The 13442-nt window shown below is 37.5% G+C and overlaps 1 protein-coding gene across 1 annotated transcript in view; it reads left to right on the top strand.

Moving 5' to 3' along the window:
• NEK11 (NIMA related kinase 11) overlaps window positions 1–13442 on the top strand; it is a gene marked incomplete at its 3' end in the record, with an annotated part of 91140 nt that overhangs the window by 31048 nt on the left and 46650 nt on the right. Inside the window, exons 5-9 of the mRNA XM_080340345.1 lie at window positions 1291–1355; window positions 1855–1981; window positions 9532–9681; window positions 9764–9842; window positions 10345–10430. Coding sequence (XP_080196471.1) covers window positions 1291–1355; window positions 1855–1981; window positions 9532–9681; window positions 9764–9842; window positions 10345–10430 — 507 coding nt within the window. The remainder of the gene's footprint in view (window positions 1–1290; window positions 1356–1854; window positions 1982–9531; window positions 9682–9763; window positions 9843–10344; window positions 10431–13442) is intronic.

The following is a 13442-nucleotide window of genomic DNA, read 5'->3' as shown; positions in this document are numbered from 1 at the left end:
ATAGTAAAGTTTCCTTTTCATGCTCAGTGTATGTGCATACTACAATGTCTTCTAGTAGTTATTTTTCATATTTTTCTCATTTGTGAACTCAGTATATTGAATTTAATGATATTTTGTCTTCTTGCAAAAATTATTTTCAAATGAGTTACAAACTAAATTGCTTATTTGTGCTGTGGAATGCATATTTTCTAGTCTTAATATGGAAACTATTTTGGAAATCATTTCAGTATCTCAATGCATAAGACTTTAATAATTCAATAAAATTGGACATAATACTTGAGGATTGCTCAAGAAAAAATAAAATCTTTTGCTATATTTGTTTTTCCTGCCCACATCTCAAGAATCTTAAAGCACCAGATGCTTTCGTCACCTGTTCTAAATGGCTGAATGTCTATGGTCTTTTTATTAGCAAATATAGTTTCTATAGCCAGTATGTACCAAATGCTATTCTAACCTCCTCCTGAGCGGAGCTGATAACTGTGTGTTATCAAGCTATTTAAAAGTGGATGAGTTCTTGTTTAGATGAGATTGTAGGGAGCACTTTTGGAAGGATTATTAACAAGAAATAATTGAGAACGTGTTTTGTATACCATAGAGATATTTTATTTTCCTAAGGGTCTGGAGAATTACTACCACATTAAGATTTCAAGGAACTGAGAAGATGCTGTTTGTCCCCACATGGTGTGTTGCTGATGATGTTTTTTCAGTCTTTGATGGAAAAATAAATCTGTAAAAGCTAGTTGTTCTTTTCCTTTTGATCTCTGTCTTTGTAAAGTTCTTTTATCTCCCACACCATTACTTTAAGAATTTGAACTCCTAGCCTAGTCTATGTACATATTTGTCTTTCAAGTAATAAATTTTCTCTGAAGGCGAGTTCCATGAGCTTTGAGAATCTCTTATTGCTGTTTTTCTCATCCCTTGTTCTATCCTGAGACAACTCATTCTCCTGGCAGAAAATAAGATTTAATGCTTTTAAGAAGAGTTGGCTAGGAAGACTTGCCTTTCTCCCTTCCTCTGCAGCTCATGTTAAGCCCGTATCTGTGTTCTCAAGCTGGGATCCCTGGGTGCATTTTTATTACCCTGGCTGCATGTGGGTGTCTGTGAATGTGTCTCTGTTTTTACATGAAGCTCCTTAATGCCACCATCTGTGCATTGTCAGTTGCAGGGTTAGACTGTAGCGGTGCTGGGCTGGTGTTCCTAACAAGGTATGAAGAAAAATACTTGAGGTACTTGATGCGTGACTGTGAATGCTTCAAGGTGGATGAGGTTGAATTTCCTTTTATATTCTAGGCGAATACTTCACAGAGATTTGAAAGCCAAGAATATATTTTTGAAAAATGATCTTCTGAAAATTGGTGAGATTTCCATAGTTTTAAAAGATATATTTTAGTATGATAGGACTGTCTAGCTGACATTTTGTCAATAAGGAGATTTAAATAAAGTCATGTTTGATATAGCTTTTTGTTTTGTGGTCAAACATTTATTTGACAGTCAAATGCAGGAATAGGGGCCTTGAGAAGCAATGAAATCTCCAGCTTTGAGGGTGTTTCAGGCTTGACTGGACCTGGATCTGAGCAGCCTTCTGTAACTTTAAAGTTGGCCTTGCTTTGAGCCAGGGGTTTGAATTAGGTGACCTTGTGAGTCCTCTTCAAACCTGCATCATTCTATAGTTCTATAATATTCTTGTGGTTCTGTTATGAAGAATTGTAGATTTTTTTCCCCCCATATTTTAAAATTCTGGCAATTTTTTGGACGTACGGTCATTTTATTGTGCCTAACAATAAACACAAAGAGTTTATATTAATAAATATAGATTTATATATTTTATAAAGAGATTCTACTTCCTACTTTTAGGGGACTTTGGAGTTTCTTGTCTTTTGATGGGTTCGTGTGATCTAGCAACTACATTTACTGGGACACCATACTACATGAGTCCAGAGGCACTGAAGCACCAGGGATATAACACAAAATCTGACATTTGGTGAGTAGTAAGCATGCTATTTCGGTTGTATTAGGCATTTATTTTCCAGGCCTCTGTTTAGAATATTTAGATATTTGACTCTATTTAGAAATTACTTTATTTTATTTTATTTTTTTAAATGGCTCTGTCAGTAGGACGCTCACACTACTCCAGTAAAACTATTCAGGGACATTTGTGTCATATGTTGCAATTTGAATGTTTTCTCTTTGTGTTAAGAAGCATGTACTTTACTGTTATTCTGGGTTATCTCGGACTTCAAAGGAGAGTAAGGTTCAGGTCCAGCCTCTGCCAAGACACAGGGTGATTGTAGATCAAGTTTTGCTAGGAAGGGAGAAATCTTCTTCTTTTTCATACTGAAAACAATGAATGCAAAGATGAAACTTTCTGTGAAACTTCCCAGTGGTCAAGGAAATAGTGATTCCTGGCTGAGAGGGAAGCAGAGGAAGGACCTTCTTAGGAGCTGAATAGAAAAATACTGGAGAGTGTGAAAAGGAAGAAGGTACTTGGGAGGGCAGCTGAAAATGAAAATAACTGGAGTGTTAGGACAGAAGCAAAAAGACACTCTGTTTTATAAAAGGCTCAAAAGTAGAAAGAAAAGTGTCAGTTTGGCACTTGGAAGGCACCAATTCTTGAGATGAAGACTTTTGAGATGCTGATTAGAGAATCAAGTTGAGAAGCTGAAGTCTGGTGAGAGACATTGGGAAAGGATTAGGTGTGCAGGTACTCTTGCAAGCTAAGATGAAGAAAGATTTTTGGAATGGGGAGAATATCTGCCTTGTTTATATGTGTGTCCTAAAACATCTCGTTGTGTTTTAAGATGACAGTAAAAACGATTGTGTTTTTTAATTCTGTCATAGTACTTTTGTGTAAAATGGGCTTTGTTTCTTCTCTTGAGAGATTTTTTTTTCTGTAGGTGTGCGTATCTGAAGGTTCCTTTTTAATTAATATTTCAAATTGTAAAATTTCCTTCTTAAAACATTTGACTACTGGAATGTAGCTTCTTTATCTGACAATTTGCTCTAGCTCCTGATCAGTTCTGCCTTTACAAAATGTATTTGTGACTGCAGGATATAATTATAAAAGTTAAGAACAGTCATCTATACTCTCAACTGGTAGCAACCATTTTTCAGAGTTAGCATGTTCAATTCAGTCAACAGATGTGTCGGGAATCTCATCTCATGGTCTGTGTAGCTGAACTGAGATGGATTTGATGTCAGATTCTCTCTTGTTCGTCCGTATCAAAACAAGTATCAGTTAATACATATAGTCAATAAAAGTATATGGAGAGAAGATTTCAAAATATGTCAAAACAAGTGAGCAGACAGGAATAACAGCCTTTAGTGCTCTTTTACTCTAAAGAATAATTTATTTTATTGCAATTGAAATGCAATGTAAAATACGCGTTTCAGTTCTGTTCATGGTTACAAGTGTTAATCCATGTAAGTCATTAACGTTGTACAGAGTAAATGAAAGCAGAGTTTGGTCCACTATCTTTATAGATGATATTTTGACCACCCTTTCAAAATTTACAAAATAGCAGAAAAAAAAGCTTCCCCCCATGCCCCTCCAACAAATCACTAGCTATTAGATTTCTGCTATACTTTATGCATTTTGTAACGTTTCCAAAGCAGTACCCAGAGCACTCATCTGAAGGTGGAGCTTGTTGGCCCTCGTTGTAGGGGCACTAAAGAGCAGGTGTGCCCTGACTCACTAGACCCCCAGGCCCACAAAACCCTTGTCTTTCTTAGCCACGAAACTCTCTTTTGATCAGGACTTGTCAACTACCATGACTCATTAATTTGATTGATACGTGGGTCATTTAATCTCTTCATTTAATCTTTTAATAATGATTCTGTTTGATTTTTTTTTTTTTTCATTTGCCCCATTTAATGGGGGCTAAAAGATGAGACCCAGGGGAGCCCACTCTGGAGGCTCCAGGTGACATGAAATACTTGTGCTGCTTTGCAGGACATTCAGTTGCTCATGAAGAAGTTGCCCAAGTCTTTCATGCTCACCTGAAGTGATGTTCTCTTTTCAGGCCTGTCCTTCTGATCCCTAGTAGGACTCAAAATATTATACAGAAAAATTCAGAATTACAAGTGTTAAATGTAAGAAAATGTAAAGTATCTTCTAGAAAAGGCAATTATTGCTAAGTTATCATGGTCCTCTCACTGTTCTGTCCATTTAATCATTGTTCATTCAAAAGACCTTAATTTTCACTGCAGTAATGATGTACTCTAAAGAGACATTGTGCTTTTCAGGTTCACTGAAACGTTGTGCAACTGGCTTTTCAAAACTGTCTTGAATATCCACAGTGCAGCAGCTGGTACAAGAAGCATTGTCCTTTATAGCCCGAGGTCAATGGATGTAAAAAGCTTCATGTTTTACAGTTTTTACGTACGGAAGAAGTTCTGCAATTAGGTTCAGAGAAGCTGCAGCATTTAAATTTGTCCTCAGTTAAAGTGTCAGGGCTGGAGTTCTTTGCTATTCCATGTTTTATACCAAATCATAATTCATAGGAGGCAAAATTGCCACCCATGTTTTTCTTCCCAGCCCTGCGCCTGGACTGACCGGGCAGTGAGGCAAAGCCTTTGCAGATGATGCAGTCTGGAGTTTCCTCCTTTCCAGGCGAGGAGCTTCCCTGGGCGCTGGTGTCAGCTCAGGAGCTCCCCAGCCCCTCTGCCCGTCGGCGCTTCCCTGTCGGGCGGCAGACGGAGCAGTCAGGGCAGCGCCGGCAGCCGAGCTGAGGCAGCGAGTGGTTGGAGAGGCCCGGGCGGGTGGAGGATCAGCAGGTGACGTGTGCGCACGCACACATTTGGCGCTTGGGCCTCACTTTTACACGAGCGCAGTGTGACCCAGGGGCACCTGGGTGCCGGGGTCCTGGTGACCCTTCCTGGCCTTACGCACGGCGTGGTGGGACTGGCATTCCCGTGCCGCCGGTGCTGTGGTGCTGCATTCGTGTGTCGAGCAAAATGAAGAATCTGTGGGTCATTTTAGGGCATTTCTTGTGGTGAGGAAAGATGAAATCACATGGTGGGACATGGTTTCAGTCTGTTTCTCTGGGGCAGTGCCTATTTTGTGCTTTATAGAAACCAGGACCCAGAGGGAGCTGTATGAAATAGCCAGTAGCCTGTGGCTAAGACGGTCCCTGGTGGTGTGAGGGACCAGAGTTTGTGCTTCTGGTCTGAATCAGAGCAGAGACCTCGGTCTGAACCTCTGATGTCCAGGAGGAGCAGCTGGGTTGTTCTCAAACCCTTCCAGGCAACAGTTTCCTCAAACCCCTGTGGCTCACAAAGCCACCAGTTCATGTTCCAGAGACACGCTCTTTCCCTGGAAAATGTCTGACCCTCTCTGTGCTTATAGGCACACAGCAGGTGTGACTCATCCCCTGTGTTAAACCACATGTGCTGGGTATATATATTAGATCATTTGGCTTACGTGGTTTTTATTTTGTTATTTGGAAGGGTATTTTTTAAAATATCTTTTTGGTAGCAAGTAGTGGGTCAGAATCTGCCCAGTTTTGTGTCAAAGTCATCCAACTAAGACTATTGAAGAATCATGGCAGAACACATCTCCCAGCACCAACAAATCACAGATGGAGACCCATCAGCAATGTTATTAAGAAAGCAATTAGAGATCCATGAGGATTACATGAAACTCTACCAACCAAGTAACAATTTTAATCAGCAACAATTTTTAATCAGCTTTTATTTCATTCCATTCCATGCAGTGCCTAAAAATCATCACTCCAGCCCAAACAGACTTGACATTAGGCTGAGAACAATTGGCATCCCCAATCTCCCAGAACTGTTCAAACAAAATGAAAACATTTCTTTCCAGGGAGGAGTAAACTAAAAACAGGTACTTAGTGCATTTAGGGCAGTCGTGACTACTCACTAATGCACTAGGTGAACATTGGATTTTTATCTGAGGTTTTCCAAACAACAGGGGCACCTTTGTACTTCCATTATCTTCATGCAACCTAGAAAGCCCAGACTTACCAAATAGGTTAATGATAACTCCTGCAGTGGTCCTAAAGTGGTCCTAAAGCTAAAGTGTACTGTTGTATCTTCCTCAGAGTTCTGTTTTGTCCCACAAAACTCATTTTCCCTTCATACAAGGATTCTCAACCAGTTTAGGTCCTGTGTTCTTCATACTGGGAAGTAGGCATCACTCTTGCCCATCCCAGTGGAAACAATCTCCGTGCTCAGCCTCTGAATAGCATTAACAAGATTTGCTTGCCACTAGTTGTTACACTACATTTCACCTGCAGTTTTTTGCAGGTTTCCTAACTGTGAGATCTTGGGGTTTCTCAGGTGAGACTCTGAAATCTGTACTGGCTGGGAATCTGCCAAGGATCAAGAAAGGTCCTTGGGTACAAATATTGAGCACCTGTCTGTGCAGTGGCTACTGGAACTGTATTGTATTTTGTTTGAGTGGATGACGTAAAGTGTATGAAAACAGTTATCAGCAATAACATTTCTCTCTTCTTTTCAAAGCTATAAGCATAGAAGGCAAATTAAATCTGGAACTTTTCAAAGGATTTGTGCATAGATTTGTGTTATAAATTATCTCAGAGGCTGGCATAACAGAAATATTTTAGTTGAAAAACAAATGTTTTTCACTTAGAGACTTAGCAAATTATTTGCAAGGGAGATATAATTTTCTTTTTGTCTTCCAGAGACACAGCAATGTCACAGTAACTTTTAAATCCGTTGTACTCTGTCTTCTGTCAAGTATTGTCAGATTTTGACAGATGGTTTGTCTGTAGGATTTGGGTAAATTTGGCTCCCTACACCATAGATCTTGGGATTGTCATTTTAATTGTGATTGCTTGTCTGTACTTTCCCCCCAATTTGTATTTCTCTTTACTATTAACAATCCAAAAATGTTTTATTTTTTTTTTTACTGCCAAATTTTATGTAGAATAGTTGCAAAAAATAGCAGTAAAACAGTGAAGACCTGAAAAACAGTGGCTGAGAGAGTCATGATGTTATGTGTACCCATGTACGTATTCCTCATAGACGCCGGAGTCAGCAAATCCTTAAGACCTTCTGGTATGATCAGACTGAGAGATGCAAGTCATGAAGCTATCTGCATTTAGATTATCTGGCTTTTGGAGTTTAATTTAAAAGCAAACTTGACTCTTAAAACCTTCGAAGAGCTATAACATAGTTTGGAAAGTTCTACAAAAGATCAGAAGATGTCAAAAGGATGGCAACGCAGTTCACAACACAAACCTCACAGTGTTTCTTCCTGAGGAGAAGTTAGAGGTCTGCCAGTCACTATCCCAGAGAACAATCTGAAGCCTGTCCAGATGCTCCCTTTTATATTATAATTGAGCCTAAGTGTCTTCAATGTGAAATGGTCATACATCAGTTTTGCTGAAATGAAGTGCTGTTTAGAACCTTTGTCAAACCTATTCGCAAACACAGGGAGCCATCAAACCTAATGCTCTGGCTGGGTAGCTTAACAACCATTTTATAATTTTCTAACACTGGCAGTTCAACAAGCTATGATTATAAAAGTAATTAAATTATATGGATGGGTCATGTGCAGATTGCTTTATGGGAACCAGGAAGCAATTTTTGCTTGCTGAATATGCTCCTTACAAGATGCTTAGACCAGGACTGTAGAAACACAACTGAGAAACGCAGTCTTGAGGCAAAAGCTTGGCACTAACTCCCTTGGGCAATCGCAGCTCAGGAGCTGTCCTTGGGAAGAAATAGCCTTGCTTTGGGACCCAGGGCAGCATTTCTTAGCTCAGGAGGTATTTATTTCATTTCAAATAATATCCTGCAGTAAAAAAATTATTATTTTTCCTTGTTTTTCTTTTCTTTTTTTCTTTCATTTTTTTTCTTTCATAGGACAGATGGGGTTTTCCCTGGGTAGCCTGTTCATGTCTCCGGCTGCAGCAGAATGCCCTGGGTGTTCTTTTTGTCTTCCTCCAAAGCCTCAGGTGTAGTCAGAGTACTAAACTAGATGAATAAATAGGCTTCCCTGATGTGGCAAATCCTGTGCTCCTAATGGCTCATTAAGCAATTTCTAGCTGCCAGAATCAAGCAGCCTCCAAAACAGATTGATTCTGCAAAAAGCAGTCATAGTACAGTCTGTCAGGATGGGATTTTCCTTCCTTTTTTCTTCCCTCCGGCAGGTTTCCATTTTTGTTTGATGCTTTCAGAGGCCATGTGTGCAGGGGACTTTTTTGTTCTTGTAAAGTATTTTCTCATGTAGGAATTATCTTGTTTCAGAGTTTGAACATACATCATGTAGATAGTAATCTGTGTGTTACTGTTTACTGATTTTGGAAGTTTGAAAGTTGATTGACAGTTAAATCTTTAAAAAAACTAGGCAATTGTTTATGTACCTCAGTAACTGGTCTTTATGCAGTTGTTGGCAAAAATGCTCTGCTAACTGTTTTTATGTACTGTTTTGAAAAGTACCAATGAGAACCCCCCTATTCTATTTCCTTTTCCTAATTGCCATTTTATGTTAGAGCCTGGGTTTCAGATTTAAATTATTTCCTTTGTTCTTTCATTGCCAGACAGACTGAATCGTTTCATGTTCTTTAACCAAAATGAATAACTGAAACTTTATTTATTATTTGCTTTCAAAGATAATGTTTATACCTTTTTCATCAAAGCCATTCACCTATACTTACTTCTACTTATTATCACTACTCTTTATTTTCGTGCTGCTTCTGTAAATTATAAATACCACAAACAAATACTACATTAAGAGTAAAGTTGCTCTGATATTTAAGTGGGTTACTTAGGTGGGTCTGGTCCTAGTAAATAACAGCCTGATAAATAAAGTGATGGTAAACCAAATGCCCTTTTAAAATTGTTTGTAATCATTCTTCTCAGTTTTTTTAATAATTTAAAGTTGACTTTGGTTCTCCACTACATCTCCAGACCTGCATATTCAGTTTTCTTCTCCAAATAAAATGTTGAGGAAATTTAGTTTTAGATGTTGCAGTATGATGCTGTCATGTGAAATTTGATAATTCTTTGAGTCTAAACCAATTTTGGAATCTATTTGAAACACATGACCGAATGAGTGAAATTGCACCAGAAGACACTTCTGTTATTTGAGACTGGCATTATTTAATTCACACGTGAATTTTAGCCTCAGTTTATTGTCAGAAATCGATTTGCAAAAATAGTTTAGACAAACCTATGTCCAAACACTACTAAACTACTTTGTCAGTAAGTCACTAATTAAAATACTTCTTTCCTAACTTAACGAGTAACCCCTTAAAAGCTACTTCATACAATAGTGTTTTACTTTATTTATATATTTTTTTTATATATAGAATTTAAGTTTGTGCCTGCACTTATGGAAATAGAATGACGATGTCTCCTATTTATAAAGTTACTAATTTGTGATTTGAATAAAAATATTTTGGATGAAAAGGATAGCGTGATAATGAAACATCCTATTCCCAGGAGAAAATGACACACAATTGTAATTGTACTTACTGTAATGTCACTATGCATGCTAATTTCAAAAATATTGTTTATACTATTCCTGTTATTTTATTCTTAAAGGTCTCTGGGATGCATTTTATATGAGATGTGCTGTATGAACCATGCATTTACTGGACACAATTTTTTGTCTGTTGTTTTAAAAATTGTAGAAGGTGATACCCCTTCTCTTCCTGATAGATATCCAAACAGACTGAATGCTGTGCTGTGCAGGTATGTTATTTTCTTGTTCAGCAGGTTTTTAATTTAATTTGGAAAATCACTTATTTAAGACTTTTGTTTTTTAATGTTTCAGCATGTTAAATAAGGATCCTTCATTGAGACCTGCAGCAGCAGAGATTCTAAGAATCCCTTATATTGATGAACAACTAAAGGTATATAGGAGCGATAGCTGTACACTTACCATTTGAGTATGTGTTTTGCAAAAGCAGAATGGAGGCAGAGAAAATGTGATGATAAAAAATAATCAGATAGCAGTTCATGGGAACACTAATCCAGAGGACTTTCAGAGCTAAATTACAAATATGACTGAGGTAGTGAGGCAGTGAGTAATGAAGCCCTTGTCACTTTACATGCTGACTGTATTCCCTTTAAAATGTTATTAGAAATACAGAGAATGGGCATTTATGCGTAATAAGTGCTGATCATTTGTGCCTATCATCTCTAAACTGTTCTGGTTACTCATAGTTTTAATGAAAACCAGTGCATCTTGCTCTTGTGATTCCTCCTTTAGTGTATATATTGTTTGGGTTTCTAAGAATGTGGGAAAGAAAACTGCTCAGTCAGATTTTACATTAGGACTGCATTGAGTCATAGCTGAAGAGTCTGGATCACTTTAGCCTCAAGTGTTGACACTTCTATTTTATTTCCTTGCAGAATGTACAGTATAAGTTCGCAAACATGACTGTGAAAGACAAGGCACTTAATTGGAGGAAAGAAGCTGCCCCCATTTTTGATGCAGTGTAAGTATTTTTAAGTGTTTTATGGGCAGCAGTATATGAAATTACAGTGTTACCAGATAATATCATGTAGCAACCACTTGGGTTAATCTCATAGTGCTTCATTTTCAGAGGGACCCATTCCCCAGAAATACAGAAGAGTAATCACATTAGTGAGAGGCATCATTAAGATTTAGGGGAAAAAAATAATTTGTATATCAAATAATTTTATTATATAACTGTGTGAATTGTGCACACATGTGTAGTATATGCATATGTTAATTTAGGACCTTTATATTTTGAACGTTGAGATCATCATTCTAGTTATGTCATGGTTATTTATAGTGCTGCTGCTTGTGTACCTACTAACTATTGAATGTCAAAGCTATGTTTCCTAAATGACACCAAACTAAAAGTCTATACACTTAAACAAATATTCAGTTAATATGTCCATAGGACACTATTTTATTTGTCTTGTAACTATAGTGAGAAGTTAAGGCTTATGATGTTTATTTGCTCTCATATCAGTAGTGCCTTTGTAGATGATCTCTCTCTTAGACACTGAATATATATTAAATTAATTAATTACATTAAATTACAATGCTGCAATGATTAAAGCAAATGTCAACATGGGCAACCTCATCTTGCCTTTGTAAATTAGCTCTGCAGTTTTGATGGCAGCTGGCCCCCCTTTTTGCTTCCTCTCCCTGAGTTTTCTGTATGTGGTTTTGCTCTGTTAGGAGCTAAGATGCTCAAAATCAGGAGTTTGTGATCCTGTGCAGATGCAATGGATGTCCCTGCTTCATGTTTCCTCTAAATAACTGTCAAGACTTTAACAGCTATCTGAAATTTTGTTTTGCATTATTAGGTAACAGTGATAAAGGACTCCATGCTCCAGTCCAGAATTAGCGCTGCCTTTGGGGCAACAGGCCTTTCCCCTGCATCTTTTGCCACCTCTGCTCTCGGAGAGGACCCTCAGTTTTGCAGCTGTGGTCACTTTGCCAATGATGCCAATTTTGCTGTTTGCAAGCATCCCTTTAGGAGTTGTGACCAGCTTCAGCTTTTCTAATGACAGTGGTGTTTAGTATCAGTGGTAGGAAGAAAGTGGAGCGAAGACAGTGGAATTCAAGACAGCAAAATCTGTATATCTTTTTTTTTTTTTTCCAAGTTTAACACTGGGAACCTATCTGTAAAGCTGTCATCTCTAGGAATTGTGGTTTGGGTTTCTACCCTGTCACTTCTGTTCTTGTATCTCATTGCCAGATAAGTCTCTGTCTTTTAATCAGACTAAAGTTCTCTGTTTTGGTGTAAATACATACCTTTAGTATCAACAAATTGTTGAACTTTGCAAGTATAGAAGTAAAATGCAACAATAAGTGATACCTGTATTGGCTAGTAATAACCATCTAATAAATAAGAGCAAATGGAGATGGCTGTGGCTCCTCTCAGGTTTTTGGCTTTCTTATTATTCTACATGATGGCTTCTGCTAGAAATAGCCCTTTGCTAATTTACTGGAAATACAAGAGTCAGGCAGATATTCAATAGGGAAATATTAGATGTATATTTTGTCGGCAGCTGCTGTTTTCAAGTTGATTCAATTAACTGTTAGTGGATTCCTGCCTCTTCGAATGAAATATAGTTAACTGCAGAGGTGTTCCTCAGAGATATACCTTAAACAGTTTAGGGGACTGAAACCTTGCCCAAATATTATGCCGACTCCATCTGAATTATATTGAGAGTTTAATGCTTATTAGAACGTAAAGTATGCGAATCTTTCAGAAACTTTTAATCCGTGGCTTTATTTTGTGGGTACAGGATTTCAAATTATCTATATGCACCAAAAGACTGTAGATGCTTTGAGGAAGCAGTATTTTTACCTGCAAAATATATAATTAGACTTCAAAAATCCACAGGCTTGTAGAACGGACTGATCAAACCAGTTTTGATTATTAGTAACAAGTGCGATGTTCCATCCCTGATCCATTTTCATTAGCTCACATGTATTAAGTCTTATCACCTTCCAAATGAACCTCTCATATATTGACAGAGCATGCATAGGAGGAGGACATTCATGTACATCTGAGAATCTGTAACCATTCTTGTTCAAAAGCAAGCCTGAAGTCTCTAAGATGAAGATCAAGTTCTAACTACTAACATTATGACCCTATACTTTTGTTAAAAGGAAATAGAAAGTCAGCTTCTATTCCAGAGGTCCTAAAAATTGAGGAGCAATGTATGGCAACAGTTTCTCTTTGAGCATGGAATTTTACCTTGAGGTTTTCAAATTCAGGGCATTAATTTGAGAAAAAAATCCCAGGAGAAGCTTCACTATAAATTATCTTCAAGTGTGCCACAGTCTGATTATTTTTAGCTAAATGTTAGGAATATGCATAGAGTCATAATCTTATTATGACTTTTATTAGGAGAACATTCACTGTCTGTGTTGCTACTGGTAAGCAAAATGCCAGATCTAAAGTGATAGGTAAAACAAAACAAAAATACCTGGAAAATAGTAGAGAGCAGAAAAATAATTTAAACATAGTGAATTTTCTACATCTGCTGCAGTGAAGCAATACTCTCATCTGATTGAGTGTACAAGGAGCTGCTTGTTATGGTGTCCTCCCCAGTCATTGCTACTCGATATCTATGATTTTTCTTTCTCACCAGGAATTATTTTTGCCATGTACAGCTGAATCTAGTTTCTTCTCATAATGTCCTCTAATGGCTTACTTTATTCCAGTCCCATGCAAGTCATAAATTTTAAATACTTAAGTAAGCATAAAACTGTACAAGTTCGGTTTCAACTTGGATGAAAAATGTCTTCTTTTTCCCAAGAGATCCTTGTAATTTAAATAAGAGTTTTTTACAGGGGACAAGAAATATGTCTAACATTATTCATACTTGAAGAGTTAGTTCCATTCTTATGAATAATTGAGTTCTTGTCTTTGTCCTTAGTCTTTTATATTTCACACTAATATTCATATCTTTACACCGTTTCCCTCTATAGTCAACGTCTAAAAAGCATAATGAAAACT

The sequence above is a fragment of the Nesoenas mayeri genome (assembly GCF_963082525.1).
Source record: "Nesoenas mayeri genome assembly, chromosome: 2".
Taxonomy (NCBI): Eukaryota; Metazoa; Chordata; class Aves; order Columbiformes; family Columbidae; genus Nesoenas; species Nesoenas mayeri.
Note: the sequence above shows the minus strand (reverse complement) of the source record. Positions and strands in the feature narration are given on the sequence as shown.